General features: G+C 38.8%; 1 protein-coding gene across 4 annotated transcripts in view; it reads right to left on the bottom strand.

Moving 5' to 3' along the window:
• The window catches only part of PRRG1 (proline rich and Gla domain 1), a 32,235-nt gene that overhangs the window by 12,935 nt on the left and 149 nt on the right, over positions 1-19,151 (bottom strand). For 2 of the 4 annotated variants that reach the window (XM_052794667.1, XM_052794668.1), the window contains exons 1-2: positions 9,290-9,324; positions 3,171-3,220 (exon numbers count right to left, since the gene is read on the bottom strand). In XM_052794667.1, coding sequence (XP_052650627.1) covers positions 3,171-3,220; positions 9,290-9,309 — 70 coding nt within the window. In that variant the 5' untranslated portion in view covers positions 9,310-9,324. Of the gene's footprint in view, positions 1-808; positions 941-3,170; positions 3,221-9,289; positions 9,325-19,151 lie in introns of those variants that run through there. The other 2 variants (XM_052794669.1, XM_052794670.1) reach the window with 2 other exon arrangements.

The following is a 19,151-nucleotide window of genomic DNA, read 5'->3' as shown; positions in this document are numbered from 1 at the left end:
TTCTGCATTGGTTCATTTACAGCTAGTCTGTGAGCGCCGATATGCTATGAAGACAAACTGTCATTGTCTGCTGAAGGACAGAGACTGACTGATTTAAGCAATGATTTATCTATAATTTTATATGAATCAGTTTGCTGGGTTTTTTTCCTTAATCATCTGATTTTGAATTTTAAAAAAGGATGGCAGCAAGTCTACAAAGATGATCACTATGCTTTTGCTTTAGATAGATGTGGTGGCATTTTTCAGCAATGAGGCTACTACCATAATTAGGCTGATCTACATTAATTTCATTTCGTTTAGTCTCTGTGGTATTCTTTGTTCTAAATTGTTAGATACTCATCTTCCTTTTGCAAAGGATTAAATGAAGATTTGAAGATTAAGCTCCAAAACACCAGTCACGCCTATACTTTCAGTTGAATACATGTGGTACATACATGCACCACACTAATTACACTCTTCATGGTGTTGCCAGAGGTTCAGTGCATACAACTCTGCAACTGTACCTATTGCAATTTTGGTTTTCTACAGCACCACAGGTGAGCACATGGGCATCTCCTATTGTGTAAGTTCACTGACTAAATAACGTAGAAATTCATATTCAAAAATCTCTTCAAAAAGGAAAGAAAAAAAAGGATGGCTTCTTTCCATTTCCCACACAATTCTCCTGACTCCCCTCTAGGCCTGAAGAACTTGGTTTCTTTCAACATGCCCCAGTGATCACCTAAACATAATGAGCTGAAGGACTTGTCCCCATCAGGAAGCCAGCATGCAGCCATGCATGGGGATTGACTGCCAGTGCTCTACCTACTTCTCACCAACTCCTCCTGTGGGCATTCCTGAAGCAGAACAACCTACAGCCCAGACTCTCTTAAGAGTCCCCATATGTGGAGTCACCGAAGAGTAGATAATGCACTATAAATGAAGTTTCCCTTCCTTCAGCAGATAAAACCCAGGGAATTTCATTTCACAGCTGGAATCCATCCCTGAAAAGAGCAATAAGAGAAACTACGACAGCTTTGTACTGGATGCAGAGGGAAAAGAAATAAAGGGGAAAACGCAGGTAGCTGAAAATACCCTGATTTAAAGGTTCTGGCTCCCAGAAACAGTATACAAATCTTTGTTTCCGCATGCACTTTCCAATTTACCAAAGCAGCAAACTGACAAAAAAGGTTTAAAAGCTGGTATGTTATGAAATATTGCATTTGATACACATTGGGATGAGTTTCTAGGTAATAGTTTAGTTTTCCAAAAAGAGCTAAGCATACATACCTGCTTCAAAATGCATTGATGAAGAACAGCAAAACATTAAAATAATTCAATATTCAAGAGTGGCCAATATATGACTATCTAAAAAAACCAACTCTTTATTTAGCAATTTGTATTCAGAAAGTCTCCCTCTTCTCTCACAATACCGTATAGAAAATGCATACATCACAGGCAAAAAAGCCCACTGAGGAAAATAAACCACACCCCATATTAATTCTGAATCTATCTGATAAATAATGATCTATGTTAATCCAGACCAGGAATAGCTTTTGACACTGCAAGGCTGGAAAAAATGAAGTATATTAATTTTTTTGCTTTGATCTGACATTTTTAGAGCTCTGCACACTCCTAGTGACTTTAAATCCTATTGAGAAGTCAATACAAATGTACCAAGGAAACATAAAAATATAGACTGATCCAAGCAATCTTGATGGAGATACTGACTGAAATACAGTGTTTTAATGAGAATCAGTCATTGCCTGATGAATCCTGTAAAAAGAGATAATGGAACCGTATTGCAGAAACCACTTTCACTGCTTAGTATTCCAGGACCATCACCATGTAGACATTTAATTGCATAGGTGTAAAAAAACCTGCTTTGTGTTGGATGACCACCTAGCCAAGCTACAGCATGGCTGAATTCACTACAGCTGTTACTATGGTGCTGAAGATAATCAGGGAGGAATTGCATGCGGCAAGAATAATGAAGCAAGATAAAACTTACTTTTTCACTTTGTTAAGAAGATTAACTAGCAAATACAAGATAAAGGAAAAATCAAAATGATGACTTTGGCATTATGTAACACAGACACAGAAACAAATATCTAAAGTCTCTTCCTCTTACAATTTTTCTAGAATATAGATGAAGATATAAAACTATCAAATTTAATGCATTTGAATACATGTTTATTTCTTCAGACATGCTTGTGCTCTGTGTGTAACTGTAATACTTGGCTTTTAGCAAGTTTTTATGCATCAGAAAGCTACAAAGAAAATCACTCCAAAGTCTTAGTTTCATTTATTATTGAAGAGAGTAATACAGTCAGATCAATGTATTATATGTTCTCCAGAAAACCTGGGTGCGATCATAATAGTGAGTAGATACTCTAGCAAGGTGAAATTCAATCAGAATCAGAGACAGGCAAGGACACAAGAGGATATATACATCTCAGCCTGCCAGCTGAAACTGTCACAGGCAAAGAAAATAGGCTTCAGGTCTTTAGTGATAGAAGGAGCAGGGAGCAACAGCAGCATGCGAGAAGTACTGAGACACAGAAGTGTTGCCAAAGCAAAGCCCAGGGCATTCTGGACACCAAAACCAGCTCTATTGAGACCATTATTGAGGCTTCCTTTTTCTGACTCCTTACCAACACCCAAGCAAATTAAAACCACCACTAAATACTAGAAATGAACAATTTTAAATTCGAAGCTGCAGCTACTGATAAATTTGAATCTTTCTGTAGGTGATCTTAATAAAACTATTTGGTTTGCACAGTGCAGAAGGGAGCATTTACTTAGGAAGCTTAAAAAGCAACTTCTGCTCTGAGAATCTGGAGTTACTGGGACAAGTCTAAGAACAGTTAAAACTAAAGTACTCAAGGCTGGAAATTCAGCTCTGTGGTCTTCATTCTGCAGCCAGCTTTCAAAGGTCCACAGATGAGTCTGTGATGATTATTACGGTCTGCATATAATACCTCTGTCAGAACAGTAGTATGATTCCAGTTCAGTTTAGTGTGGGCAAAGATCTGCACCATATGTAACACCAAACCCAGTTCAATAGCAGAGGACATTTTTTGTGCAAACTGACTGGGATTTTGAGCAAAGGACAGTTTTGGGGTGTGTTAATGCCCACCTGATAGTGGATAATAAAGAATGCACACTCATCACTAAGTTAACAAACTTACCACTATCCATGATGATTACTGTCAAGGCAGGGAACTTGCAAATACCAAGTCTGTAAACAAAAGAGGAAACATCCGGTTGAGTTTGTGAATTACCATGAACTTGGAAAAGTTTCTCTTGATTCCCAAGTAGTGTTACAAATATATCAGTGTCGGAAACCCCATGATCAAGATTAATCCCTCTTTTGAGCTGTACGGCTACCGCATGCAGACTAATTTCAGTAGTATAGGAATACTGTCCAAAAAAAGATAACTCTTGTGAAATGGTGAATGCTTTAACCTCTTTCAAAGCTTTCCATATTTAGAATATGCAAAAATGCTAATATGAAATAGAAGGTGTGTATCATTTTAAACAAATCTGCAACCTCTGTTTTACCTAATTGAACTTAAAAGGTATTACATTCTCCACTGTAATTACTTATACCTTATCTAAGACTTAAATTCACTCTGCAAAGATCATCAAGTCAACTCATTATCTTTAGTCTATGGATCAGATTTTGTGAAATCAGAATGAACACATGCAAATTCATTCAGAGTCTGCTACTGATTAAAACAGAATGCCTGCATAAAGTTCAAGGGCAGAACAAGACCTGTGATTTGGCAAAGGAACTTGCAATACATGTGAGGATCCCAACCTGCCCTACAAGAACTTACATGTACTTTATACCTCATCTTGGAAAGAGAACAGACAAGAGATGCTCTCAGTCAAGAAAGTGCCTGAAGCTCATTGCACCCACCAGGCAGAAAGCCAAGAAGAACTGCATCTGAAGGCAGCAAGAGTAGCTTGAGGGACTGTTGTCAGTTTCTTGGAGTCTTCGTTAGTATGGGAAAAGTTAAGAAAATAAAAGCTTTCAGGAAAGTAGGAGAAAGGTGCAGCTGTCTAACCAAGTTGGTAGAACACCACAAGGTTAAAGTTTTTTTTTACTAATAAATTACCTACTCCTAAAGGTTAGCATTAGTTCTACTTCAGAGGCCAGGTTACACATCAACATATCATACCATACTAATGTCCTCACTCTCCATAAAACCAAAACCTCATAAACAAGCCTCTCTGTAAAAAAGTGACAACTATGCACAAAGTTTGGCCATAGCTGCTGTGATAAACAAAGAGGGAAAGTTAACACTTCCAGCACGCCCCATCCACCACTGTAATTGATCATGGAAGAGCAGACTGCAATACTTGTAAGGACTGCTCCCGAAGTGAATGGAGCTCTATAAAGGCATCCCAGTCTGCTGACAAAATTGTAGGATTGGGACTACAAGACATGTAGGATGGAGGAATAAACTGATATTAAAGCAAGTTCATCAAACCTCTGTAAAGGCAAATAAATGTGAATAAACAGCAGATATTAAATCACTCAGATCTCACCACCATAGTATTTAGCTTTTCATTACCAAGTATTGTAGGGTAACAGAAGCAGAGGGCTTAAAAAAAATTCTTCAGAATATATAACCTCTTTTAATAACCTGAATTTTTCTTAGCAGACTGCTCTATGCAAAGACAAAACTGCCTTTGCCACTTGCTTCTTGAATAAAATTAAAATTAGTGTAGTTTTCTGGGTAGTCACATTGTTATAACTCAAATATCTGTGCTGAAGAAATTACCAAGCTTTTAATAATAAACAGGTCACAAAAAAAATTTGGCTACTGGTGTAACTGTTCTCTTCATCTGTTGCATCATGAGTTTCTTTTGCCCTTTATGACCGCCAGTTTCAGGTGGCTGCTTTTGCAACAGCACCTCAAATAAGATTACAAGAGCAAGACCCATGAGTGCTCACTTGCTCTGTTGAGCAGAATACAGTGCATGAAACACACCTTGCAAGGCTTCCCATCTCTAATGGGGATGTTTTTCTGCATTAAATTTCAGTTAGTCTTTAATATTTCACCCTTTTAACAAATAACTTGGGTGTGGATTTCAACAACATAAAAAAAAAAAAAGCAAGCAGAACACACGCATCCACATCCATGCTCACTGAGTCACAACTAGATGGCTCTGCCTACTGGGAATTGTGGCAGAAACAAGGGGACTAACATGCCTCTTCCCTGCTACGGGACGTTTTCCACCAGGAGCAGAGTGGGACACTGCCTAGGCGTGCAGTGCCACATTGGAACCTGGCACCAGGTGCTTGGTACATCATGATCTTTGGGAACGAATCTCAGAATATTGACATACACAGATTGGGAAACAGGAAAACCTGTGGAGGAGGAGAAGAAAACAAAACACAAAAGGAAAAACACCTTTTATTTTCCTCAGTGGAAATTGAGGCAAGTATATTATGAGCTAGTGACAAAGATTTGCTGAATTGGCAGCAAAACACAAATTATGTTTCTCTTCACCCTTCCTTCACTACAAAAGGAACCAGTGTGCCCTTCTCTATGAAATGTCAAATACAGCTTTCCAGCGGCTGTGGTGTAGAAACTTCCCTTCAACAATCTATGTTAGATTCTTACAGCAATTATGAGTATTCAGAGATCCCTGGAACTAATTATGTCCATTTTCCTACAAATGTGTGTCTTTTTTACGCTCCCCTGCCTTCCCTCTTGGTTTCTCCCCAAACTTCTTCATTTCCAAGCTCTCACAAAACCTAGCTAGCTTCCTGCTATGACACCCAAATACCTATGGGGCAAGAGGTTGACTGAGGACACAGGCAATGGTTGCCCTGCCACTACATGGACATTACACTCACAGAACAGACTCTCCCACTGCAGAGGAACTGCTTGGGTCTTTGCTCTCTACTTCACTGCCCCTTCCCCTAAAGGGAAGGAGCTTAATTATATTTTGGTCCTCTACTCTCTGACAGTCTTGTTTCAAATTGGCTAAATAGTTCACAGGTTGTTTGGATGAAGGGATCAAACACAAACAAGTACATACATCTTTTTTAGCTCCATAAACCAGCTAATAAAACTGAAGAGGGCTGGCAACAGTACAGGAACATCTTGACTTGCTACTGACTCATTTATTCCTCTACCCAACTCCTTATTTAGTTTCCTGCTTTCAAGTCTTCATGAACCTTACTGAAGGCTAGGGTGGTCCTATGGCGTCAGAGCAGTGTTTTTCATATATATACACAAATGCAAGAACAAGAAAACCCCCACAGATAGTATCTTACTAGTAACACCGATGTTTATTGCTTCAGGAATCCCTCTTCCAACTATCTTCTATATATTATCCCTTCCACACCCTCCAAGAGGTTATACATCACCTTAGATTTGCTTGCGGAAAAAGTGACAACACAGCGGACAGCATGGATAGTACTATAGCCAAGCTGAACGTCAAATTCTGAGTTCAATGGCAAGCTGATGTACCTGACCAAGTGATCTTTTCTGACTGCTTACTTGGCTGTCAGTATAATGGTAAAAAACAAAACAAAACTAAAACAATCAACCACCCACTTCTAGTGGAAAATATAATGACTCAAAGGGAAATACAATGAGTTCTAAAGCACGTGAGACAGCAAAGGAGACATACCAACAAGGCCCATGCTATTTACCAGCAGTACTGTGCTCACCACCAAAGGGCTGTAGCATCTTACTGAGGAGAAACGTTTTGCATGAAAGTTTAAGGAACTAATATTGAAGTAACAAATCAAGCTGTATATTTCTTTCTACAACTAACCTAAATATGTTTTCCTCAATCCTGAAAGTGCCCAAACCTTGTATACACTGTGTATAAGCTCAAAGCATAGAATATTTTTATACACATTTCCAAAGCTGGTAATCATATTCTAGCAGTGCAGTGTATCCCTTAAATTCGGAAGCTAACTAATTTCAGCATTAAAAGTTGTTGGCTCAAGACAGTATTTCTGCAAGATTTTGTTGCATTTATTAAGATAACCACATTTGGTTGGCAGGTACACCTCTTCTGGGTACCTTTCCTGACTACAAGTTTTATGGAAACTTGTGTGCAGCACATAACCATTAAAGGACAGAGTATCTGATGGGGGGCACACAAGTCCAAACTGCGTTCAGTATTCTCACTGACTGTCATATATTCTAGGGAGACAGCACATCAAGAACAAAGCAAGTCCTTAAGGGAAGGGATTACAAAGAGAAGGGAAAATAAGGATAATGTAAAGCAGCAGCAGTACTTTTCCTCACTCGGTTCCTCATTTGCTGCTTTAACAGGGACTTAAAACACTGCAAGGCCATCATGCTCCTCTCACAACCGGGGAGGGATGCGCATTACAGTACCAGGTAGGGAAAAGCGAACTGGCTTTTTTCATTCTGCAATACAACTCTAACAGTGGATACAGCTGTTAATTTTAGCTTTGTTATCTGTACAATTAATGAGAGCACTGGGATGCAATTTACAGCCAGATGCCACATAAAGCTATATAATTTTCTGAAGTTATAAATATTTAGGTTCTTCTGGAGCTTTTTATGAAAGCAGGTACATTCAAAGGACACTGGTAACTAAAACATCAGTAGATGTTCAGTCTAAAAATAAATACCCCTTTTCTAGTCCCCAGCCCCAAACCAGGTGCAATGAAACAACTGAAACACTCCTGTGGGAGGTTTGTTTAGAAGAAAAATGAAAACATTAAATAATTACACAGGAAAACAGATGATAATTATCTGACTGCCATTTATTCAAAATGTGTTATGTGCCTACCTAAAAGTCCCGGTCCCACCACATGTGTCTTTTCCATGCCTGAAAAAAAAATGTTACAGAAGACTACAATTTTACTTATTATAAGCTGTTTCAAAAGAACTTTTTCCCCAGGGAAAGTGCACAAAAGAATTTACATGGATTCAAATGCTAGAGAAATATATTGATTTTTCTCTCAACAGGAAGTCCATAATTTAAGGATATGGGAGAAGCCTGTACTTATTAAGTTTGGATTGCTTGAACCGCAAGGTTTTCCAGGGAATTCAGGTGGGAATAAAGGGGGATGGAACACTTTGGAAACTACTCTATCAAAGATACAAAAGCTTTGTGCCACCTGAGACTACAGGGGACAAGGATAAGAGTGAAAAAGAACTGAAAAAAACCCTTTCCTTTGTAGATACTATCCGATCACAGCATTATAAAACATTATCATTAATTTTGATTACATATGGACCCAAAACCACAGACCAGATCACTAAGAGAAACCTGTACTTAGCGGACTGCCATTACGTCTTAAAACCAGTAAAATATATCATTACTCACAGAACTAGCACGCTGAGTACAACTCTCGAACACCGCCCTGTTAGTAGAGAGAAGGTGGTTCCTCATGACTGCAGCTGGACAGGACTTACGCCGGCTGAGAGACTGAGGTCTAAGCTTCTGCCTCAATTTCATTACCCCTTCTTTACTTAGTGGTTTTTTGTTGTTTTAAAGCTGTGACAATGTTCTGGCTTGTTATTCTCTGGTTACTTCCAGGCTCTTCCAGTTCAAAGGGGGAGTTGCTATAAGCTAAGATATCTCTTCCTTCCCCTCCCCTTCAAAACCAGACAAGAACAATCTCCTGATACACACATTTTGGCAAATAGAAGAACAACAAGGAGGACAAGTAACAACACTCTCACTTCAGCAAGGCAGAATTTTGGTGGGTTTCATTGTTTTGAAGCGCGTGGGGACCATCTGGGGCAGTTCCTGGGAGGCATAATTGAACACTTACATAACTACCTGTATTGAAACCAGAACCGCACAAATCCTCGAGAGACCATGCCTTCCTGAGCAGCTTACATAGCAGCATTTCAGACACCTCAGTCTTCTGTAAGCTACTGTTAAAAGACATTGCTTTAGGTTAGACAATATCACTATGCTTTGGGAATTGAAATTTGGAGTATTTAACTTGATAATCCATTTAAGTGTTGACATAACAATAACCAATTCCACTCCTCCTTTTTCAAGTGGGAATGGTGAACAATTAAACAAAGCTTTCACAGTAGGATCTATTTTTATCCTGATTTTGTTTGGACACAAAACTAATGATACTGTGTTACTTATCCATTCTACTTTCTGTTCCCTCCTCAACACCTTTTAACTAAATTGGACAGTGAGATTTCTTCTTCTGTGTACCGTAAGTTTTCCATGAAAATCAATGACCAAGAAGAACAGACAAAACCCATTAATTTTCTCACTGAAGTAAAGATGGGGTTTACCAATTGCGGCAGTATCTCATAAAGCACAGCACCTTTGGCGGCTGTAAATCATTATCCAGTTTCGCCAGCAGAAAGTAGGTAGTCAGAAAGTATACATCATGCTCAGGAGCAGCCACAGCCTGTACAGACCTTTGCAAGCTGGCAAGTCAAAAAAAGTTGAAGAGATGAGAACAGGGAAAGAGCGCAGCCAGCACGTAAGAGGTGTCAGAATATTGTGGTGATTTGGCTTAGCTACGGGGTCGCAAGAATAAGCATGTTAGAGAATGGAGAACTCAGATTAATAAAGTAGGAAAGGGCAAAAGGTAACAGAGAGAAGAAAACAGCTTCATTATAGCTCTGGTGCTCCCTGACCTAATTACGGTTTAAGTGTCAGCTTCCAAATCAAACTTAAGGTGTCAGCTACTTTGATATTATCTATTCTAATTTAGGCTTGAATAGCTGGACTCTCTATCTGAAGCAAGCACAGTGGTCATGAATAATAACTTCTAAGTGCATTATGTTTATCTCTATCCATGACTATATTCACATTAGCCAGGAATGCAGAGCAATAGGAGTGAATCTGAAGAACAAAACAGTTGGTGCTGAGGACCCAACATTAACACAACACCACACTGAGAATTTTCCTTTGGGGTAGCTCTAATTTGCTTCCATGAGCTGAACGCTGTGTGGCAGTGGGACTGCAACAGGTATGCTCCTGGAGCGTATCTTCTGGTTTGCTTTCATCCAAAAGTAATTCAATCTGAGTGCTTTGAAATGATTCTGCAACACAAACCAATGCACAGTAAGTGTTGACAATTGCGAGTTTTGCTTCCAAAGCATACTCCTAATCTGAACCAAAATGCTACTGCAGATACACCCAATGCCTCCTGTATGATGACACTCAAAGTAGTAAGAACCTCTGAGGAAGGAAGCTCTAGATAAACGATTCCTCATCAAAGAACCGAAGGTTGCTATGGGATGACAGTGAATGTCTGGCAAAACTTCCCGCAGAGGTACAAAATTACTTTGTCAAACAAGTTGACAAAAACAGAGGTAATGTGAGGTTCTCCCTCAAGCAAAAAACCAAACCAACCAACCAACCAAAAAAAACCCTAGAAACAACCTCACCACAGTGAAAGTGATTTCTGAAGCAGTCTATGTGCTTGTCTCTTGTCTTCAAGTGTTGCGTTCTTACTGTAGAAATGAAATACTGTTAATACACAGGATGCCACAGGGCCCAATTTAAGAGAGAAAAAACTTGAAATACCAGAGTGTTTACTCAGAAACGCCAGAAAAGAGACATATATAGATAATCTGGGAACTAGGAGACAATCTAGTCACCCCTCATCTCCCCCAAAAAACTCCACAAACAAAAAAGCACATTGTCTCCCCACATACCCAAAGAGTGGAAACTTGCAATTACAGACTACAAAATTAACATCCAGTTTATGATCACCGTTACCAATATTTTCAATTACTTCCCCTCCAAAATGTTACCAGCTTCTAAAATAATAAAGTAATACACAAAGTCAATACACAATAAGCCAGGGAAACTACATTATGATCCTTCTGCCCTGCATTTACAGGTGGCTGAAGTTTTAAATAATGTATTGATAAATTCTCATGTTATACTAGTAAAGTGACAGCTGCTTATTGAATAGCTGTCAAGTATTTTTTTTAAATTTATAGTAAGATAAAACAATCAATGGACTTGCTAGCTCTTTTCAAGAAAGAAACCACATGAACTGTATCAGAATTGCTGCAGACTATTTTCTTTATAGCATATTTTCACTCACAGCCTCCCTAAAGTAGAATAAGCTTTTAATGTGGACGCATTTGATTTTCCTCCCCTATTTTGTCCCTGTTTTCATACAAATGAAACATTTGCCTGTGCTCTGTAAATTACAAACAAGCCAGCTTTCATTTTGCAGTTCAGTCCATCTCCTGATGCTTTACAGACAACAAACTGAGGAACATTACTCAGAAGCTCTCAACTCCAGTTGGAAACTGGATTGTATATGGATTAAAAATTACATGCTGCTTTTATTTAAAAGAAAAAAAGAAGAAAAAGAAAAAAAATCCTTTGTGTTTAAGTAATCACTATATAACCACTCAGTTCAGAGAAGGCAGACATTCAGCTGATGTAATTGTAACACACAGAGTCTCTCTGGATAAGTTGGTCTCTTGGCTATACACCTGTGACAAGAGAAGACAAAACACATTACAGCTAACCATTATTTCTCACACCATGAGAAACAGGAGCGCACCCACTGACCTAATCTGACATACATGTAAATAAAGGACCTGAATTTTCCCGTAGTGCCTAAGTTATGGAACTTGCTGCCGCAAGATACTGTTCGGGACAAAAACAGAAATAGCTTTAAAAAACAGAAAGGAAATCACTAAATGAGGGAGACCTTTGGTGATTACTATAACAAAATTCTCCAGATGTATCCTCTATCCTGTGAAACTTCTGATATACTGGTAACCAGGACTTTACCGGGGAAGGCTCACTCTGTCCATGCTCTGCTCTAAGACTCTTTCGACAGCATCTCCTGCCAGCTGCTGGCACAACACACAACACCAGGCTGACTTTTTGGCTGATCCAGTATAGCAGTTCTTACTTATGTTCTCCAGTGTGCTAAAATGGCTAACCATTTAGCTTCCAACAACCTTCACGTTATTAATACCTAGTTTAGCATCTTCTACAGTTTGTGGCCAGACATAATTTCCCAAACATTTCAACCATTTGCTAAAGTTCAGAAGCCAGCTGACCTTCAGATTTTAGTATTACACAGTTTTTCAAAAAAAGTATGTATTATTACATACACACAATGGACACCACATATGCCTTTTATTGGTAACAATAACTACCTGGCTATGAAAGGAGGGAAGCAGTCCAGTGCCCAGGATGGAATGAGTAACTATATCCAGTTCCTCTCCAAAGTGGTTTAAAACTGGTTTAGGACCAGGAGAGTAAATACCAGCACATAATAGAAATCCAGTTGATAGACGGCAAGTGGTCTCTTTAATGGATCCTACTCACTATCTACAATCTCCCTTTTTCATTCAGCTCTGGGTCTCCCATCTGCCCCCAAATCAACACATCAAAACATTCAGGATAAGCAGAAAGTAGATTGTAACAGTGCTGTCTGCCTTTTAAAAGCATCTATGGGTCAGGTAGGAGAGGAAAAAAAAGAAAAGAAAAAAAAAAAAGAAAAAAAAAGAAAAAAAAAGAAAAAAAAAAGAGTACTACCTTTACTTCAGATTATACCTCTCCAGGTATGAGACAGAAGGGCCGAGCAACCTGGGCACAGTCCATTCACAAGAATATAATTTCATTGCAGGTACAGTGTTTGTCCACTCAGAAAAAGTCACAAGATCAAAGCTAAAAATGTACCATTCTTCCTGCTTTGAAACTCGTTATAGATACTTTCTTTCCCAACACATCTTAAAAAGCAAAACCATGACCCAAATGTCACAAATAATACCTTTACGGATTTTCCAATAACACAAACTGGCTGTACAAAATTCAGCCTCCAGCTGTATCAGTCTGTATCCAATATTCAAGTCTCCTCTTTCCACAGAAAAAAAAAAAAAAAAAAAAGAGAGAGAGAGAGACCTGACAATTCTGTACATTTGAAAAAGATTATTCTCAACTCAGTGAACTTTTTCTTGAAATTGTTACAATACTGTGAAGGGTAAGGAGCAATTGCTATTTTTAAAAATCAGTTTCCCTCTAAACTACCACTATTTTTCAAGCGCTATTAAAAAAACCCAGAATTATTCTAGATTTCAGAATATGTGTTTCTTTAGCCAAAAGAAACCTGGATAATTTCACCTTGGCATCTTTGGTTTTGCATGCAATACTTTTATAATGAACATAAGCCTACTACTTTGTAAAGTTTATTTTGCTTTTCTGTAATGAGGCAAAGGTGAAGCAAATGTTCGGTTCTGTACAGAAACTGCATTTAGCACTTGTTTGGTAGGCCAACGTCTAACACCTCATTTAATTTAGAAAAATTAGCCAGAAAACAATAAAAAGTAATTTCTTTGTGAAGTGCTAAACTAAGCTAGAGAAATGTGCAAACACAGCCTTCTCTTCCAAATATTTACGCACCGTCAGCATGTTTTAATACAAGTTTCCACCCTGCCTGTCTTCCCCTGAAGCAAGGCACATATGACAGCATTTCAGAGCATGTTTTAATGGGATTTTCCAGTCAACCAAAAATCAAATTGCATAGAAGTGATGGAAAAGTCATAAATACATATTTTATCTTACTGAATTATATGGTAACTAGGGAAAAGATAGTGAAGCACAACTCCTTTACATATTTTTATGAAGTTTTCTGTCACACTGGGAAACTGCATAAAGAAAGTGCACAGAAAGGTGTACACCACCGGAATCCACAGAACAGCTGCAGTCATACTCCTCAGTAAAACAGAAGGGTAAACAGCCCTACAAACCGGGGCAGGGGTGAGGGGGAAGAATTTTTTAAATACTGCTATTTCCCACTCTCACAACACCCACAGCCATTTCCCCTCACATCAGCTTTACCTGAATTTCCAAATACGTTAAGAGGCACACATTATGACTGTCTTTTTTACTGCATTTTACTGCATTACACTTAATTTTTTCTAATTTTTTTCGAACAAACCTACACACAAAAGTATCCCAGCTGATTTACTTGTTTGGAGTATAATAAAACATGATGTTTTGGCTTCAGCCTTGAAGAGGAGTCAAGAAATTTCTCCTCCCTTCCTACCACTGCTACCCACCCTTTACTGGGGACCAGAGCCCGCGACGTGGGCTGATGCGGTTCTGCGCTCTGCACTACGGCATCGCACCTCTCCCACTGACCTCCCTCTCCTCCTCTCCCCCTTTGCTCTCGAAGATGGCCGCAGAAATGAAGTATGAACTTCCTAGACTGTATCTGCCACCAAAGCCAACCTATCGGGCAACTAGTTTTGCATCCCTCCTTAGTTACCTTGTGGTCTCAATAACAGATTACATTTGATTTAATAAGACTGAAATCAAGTATCAATTTTTATTTGAAATGGGTACAATTCTGTAAGAATTACTAGAAATGCAAAAATTGAAAACTTCAACAGTATTTCTTTTCAAAGGGTGTTAACACAGTTTTCCTATTTTGAGATTATTTTCCTTCAGTAAAAGGGCTTTGTGTCTACATGGGGTTTCCTCATGACCTCTAGTCCAACAATTTTACTCACTGGTCCTTTCCAACCAACTAGTACAGAACAGTAGAAAACCTTAAATTCATGGAAGTTTTCCTAAAGAAAGCACACTTGTATAGAGAATGGAGGCATTCTGAACATTGTAACTCAAGAAAAGTCTGGAAGACAAATTAGTATCTAATTCAAATTTGTCATTTATGAAGAATTAAGTACCACAGTAAAGCTTTAAGTCACAGCTTATAACTGATCAACCACACAGCATAAATCCATAGGAAACGAAGCTACATGAGTTCCAGCAGTCACAAAACTACTAAGTATCAGGGCATACTTATGAACAGTTTTCCACACTTTGAAGCACTGTGAAAACACTAGAGCAGCTCCCAAAACTAAAACAATAATTCTACTGATGCTCTCCTACGCCTTATGAAGTGATTCAGTACAATACCCATTCTGCCTGTGAGTAGGAAGCACAAAAAATTATATAACAAAACAATTCAGAAAGATTTTAGCTTTAGAAATCAGTTTTAAAAGATTTAAGGCACGAAAAATTTTACTCGTATTGAAGTTCCTAACACTGACATGCCAAATTAACATGTCAAATTTGTGTGCAGTTAAACGTATTTGCAGATACACTTTATCTTAATTGTATCAAAAGCATACACAGAATTAAAATAAAGTTAATGCCTGAAAACTTCATTCACAACTGAAGAACCTCCACAGGATCTAACATGTCTAACATTTGTTCTTGGAAGATTTAAAGGGTGCCCCTCCTCACCCCCAAGAAGCTGTATACCTACCCCAGCACCTAAGGACTGTGAAGGAGGAGAGGAGTTTTCCAATGCAAACAAATACATCACTGATATTTTTTAAATCTGGTAATTCTGCTGTATTCATTTACATGTGTAATACACTGCAGAAGTCATTGGAGAACCTTCCTAGACATGCTGCCCACCAGCAGGTGCATCTCCACCTTTTGTATTTCTGGTGTAGATCACTTCACTCACACAAAAAATTCATAGAACCATAGAGCAGCCCAGGTTGGAAGGAACCTCAAAAGATCATCTGGTCCAACCTTCTGTGGGAAAGGCAGCCCAGACGAGGTTATCTAGCACCCTGTCCAGTTGCATCTTGGAAACCCCCAGTGATGGGGACTTCACCATGTCCCTGGGGAGGTTGTTCCAGTGAATGATTGATCTCACTGTAAAAAATCTCTTTCTCAATATGAGATGAAAACTTTGATCAAACCTTTGCCAAGATGAGTTCCTAAAGAATGGCCATAGTAAAAGTGCTTTGATACTTCTGTTTTTCTGAGGCAACTGAAGATCTGATGAGCTTGTAGTTGGGCACTTCTTTACAGTTCATTGTAAAGTGGCCTTTCCATAAAAGATGAGTTTGTTCACCTTCTCACTTTTTGAGTTTGACCCTAAGATCTGTTCACCAGGTTCTTGGCCCTCTTGAGGGACTTCCTTGTATCTTCCCCCTTGAGCAATTTGCTGCTGTTCTTCAAAGATGTCAGCAAAGAAAGACACTGATACACTGCTCCTTCACTGATAGTTTCAGAGTCAGCACTTAAATCAATCCCAGCTAAAGCTGCTGAGTAGGTAGTTATCCCCCCCAGCCACATAGTCCCACTCCCTCCCTTGAGTCAATACAAGGTCCAGCTGGTAGCCCCCAAGGCCAGCCAGAGGTAGCGCAGTGGAAAGCCTTTTGTGTGCGTGTGTGTCAGTATGCTTGTTTTAGTTTGACTGGTTTCATTTTAAAACAAATCAGCTCCTTGGTTTAGTTGACTGCACAGCATTAAGAGTGCTAGTGCCAGTACAAGGGAAGCAGTCAAAATGCAAAATCTAGCAAGTATGGAGGGGAAAAGCAAGAACTCTTGTTTTCAGGCAGCAAGACAAGCTTAGATCAGTTAAGCTGCTTACAAAGCCACACACTCAGTTCTCCAGACTAAGTCATGCCTTTATTTTGCTGCTGCCCACAGCTCTGATAACCAACAGTAGCAAACAGAAAACAGTACAGTGAGTCCGTTTCATTTGTGCTACTCAGAACTGCTCAGCAGTACTGCAATAAAATGTCACAGACTGTGCCCATTTCAGCTGCCACAGGGAAAATCTATAGAAAGACAGGCAAGAGAGTTAGCCAATAATTGTGCTGTTGAGACCTCATTCAACCCTTCCCCATAGCCATGAGAATGAAGACTAGGGACAGAAAGATGAACAGAAAGTTGCTTCTCTTCCCAGCTTTATTTAGCAAATAGTTTGAAGAGTAATATTCGGCAAATAAAAGCTGAAGAATACATACAAGGTCAGTAAACAGCACATTGATAAACCTGGAGGCACAGTCAGGTGCAAAAGTTCACATGCATGTCTGATGAAGCCACTATTTCTGAATTTTCCTGGTAGCACTCCCATAAACTGCCTTACACCAGCAAGCTAACAAATTCACACTTTTTGAGCCAAAAAGGAATCATTCTTCAATGCCGAGTAGTAAACATTTAGCAATAGAGCTAATTGTAATAAATATTACACAGTTTAGACAGTTATATTAAACAGTTAATGTAGCAATAGGGATTTAATGAGGAATTGCTGTAACGTGAATCTTGAAACCGGTCCATGGCATTCAGTCTTATACTACAGGAAAACAAAGAGCTCAGCAAAACAGGAACATCCAGAATTACAATAGGGTATAACGTCTTGGTGTAAACAAACAAACAAACAAATCACACCTACCCTAGAGTTCTGGCAAACATAGAAGTTCTGCAGTTTCAGGCAACAAAATGAATACTTCACCAGGATTAAGAAGTTTTATCTACGATATACTATTCCAATACTACCTTTCACACGGTCTCTGGATTTTAGTATCACTTAATCTGACCACTGTTGCAGCAATCATATCCTCATATCTGTGCAGACTGACCACTACGTTGAAAAACTTAAAGTATGTTGACTGGGTGAGCTTAAAATGTGAGATGCCAACTTTCAAAAGTCATTTCAGAAGTGACGTGAGAAGGTTGATTCAAATGCTTTAAAAGAAACACTCCACTGAGCATGTACACAGCACAATGTAATGTATAAAACGCGAATGATACCAAACTTTTAAGATGCAATTGCAGGATAGTCTGTCACTCCCGCATATAAAGACATATACTCTCAAAAAAAAGAAAAATTACACAAAGCAGCATTCTTAGTTTGAAAACAGGCAACACTTCTCGAGCTACTATATTGTCCAGGAGTCTTAGGCCTGGATGCTAATGCCAGTATGTTGGGCTGTGCAAACATGGTTCTTGTCTGATTTTACAGTGTATTGCTGAACAGATCCGTAACTTTTATCCAAAGTTAAAAGACATTTCACATAATGATTATCTATCATTAAAAATAAGCGGTAGCCTGAGATACACATAAAGCAGCTTTCAACAAATGTTTCCTTAGCAAGCCAAAACATATGGTATGATTTTTGGTGGTTAGTATGTAATTTAACTTCCAGTATGAAGACAGGCTTTGCTTTTGAAATGTAGCTATTTTAATAACACTATTCAGCAACCTTGATTAAAACACAGTTCACTTGATAATCAGTACCATCAAAACTGTTGGCAACAAGAAAATGGACTAAGTGTATTTCAGACCTCACAAATGTATATCAAACTTTACTTAACAAGGATCAGTAAACAAAACAAAGGTAAACAAGGAAACGGCTGGGTATTGTCAGATTAGATTTTAAAAGGTCAAATAGTTACCAACATCTGAACTCAAACAAAAATAGCTGGCAGGAGAACAGATATTAGACGTTAGGTCATTTAATCCACTCCCTTGCCAGTTCTGTATTGTTCTCTACTGCACATTGCAAGTGCTTTTGTTTATAATGTGGAAGAGGAGAGGAAGCAAGGGATGGGGGAAAGAAAGTAGATTGTCTGTGGAGGCTGAAGCAAAAAAAAACATTAAAGAAACATGAGCCAGAGAAAGACAGCATCCTGGAAACACATCTGATAGCAATTCATGAAAGAGCAGCAGAAAAGTTCAGAACTGAGCTGAGAAACTGAAAGCAAAAGCTCTTAATGGGATGGTGCAAGCAAATAAAATTCTTGCCTATAGGAACCTGGAGTCATTTGTTGAGCAAATGGGAAGAAATGAAGCATATAAGATTTATGGGATTAATGGAAGAGGGAAGTGGCAAGGCAAAATGGCTTAGGTTTTTCTCAGCACTCATACTGGAGGTCAGCGGTACCAACAGCATCTCTTGTTCCCCTGTCCATCCAGCTGTTTATAAGAGCCAGGTAAGAGTCAAAAGGAAGTCAGATATATATTTTTTTTCAACCTGATTAATTCTGTGATCCACCTCACCAGATGGATATGGAAATGGTTATGCTATCACAAGTGAGGGAGGTCACAGAGGTAGGCAGGACATGATGATGGAAAAGAAGATCACAGGAAAAGGGAGCTGTTTAAAATGACACAGCAAACAAAAATGATTCACAATACTGTGGTCTAAAATTAGTTCACACTGTCCTGAAGTATACTTTATCTCTGCTTTTGTCACAGAATTCATTCATGACTCTACATAAATTACTTAAAAACACTGTTTCAATGTGGACACTAACTACATGCATTTTATTTTAGGGGTGCCTCTCCCAAAATCTGAGTGCATGGCTTGCAAAGCAGCATAGGCTTACCAGATATTCAATTTATTTGCACCTGTGTACTTGATATAAACCAGGACACTGAA

This window comes from Harpia harpyja, chromosome 8 (assembly GCF_026419915.1).
Source record: "Harpia harpyja isolate bHarHar1 chromosome 8, bHarHar1 primary haplotype, whole genome shotgun sequence".
Lineage (NCBI taxonomy): Eukaryota > Metazoa > Chordata > Aves > Accipitriformes > Accipitridae > Harpia > Harpia harpyja.
Note: the sequence above shows the minus strand (reverse complement) of the source record. Positions and strands in the feature narration are given on the sequence as shown.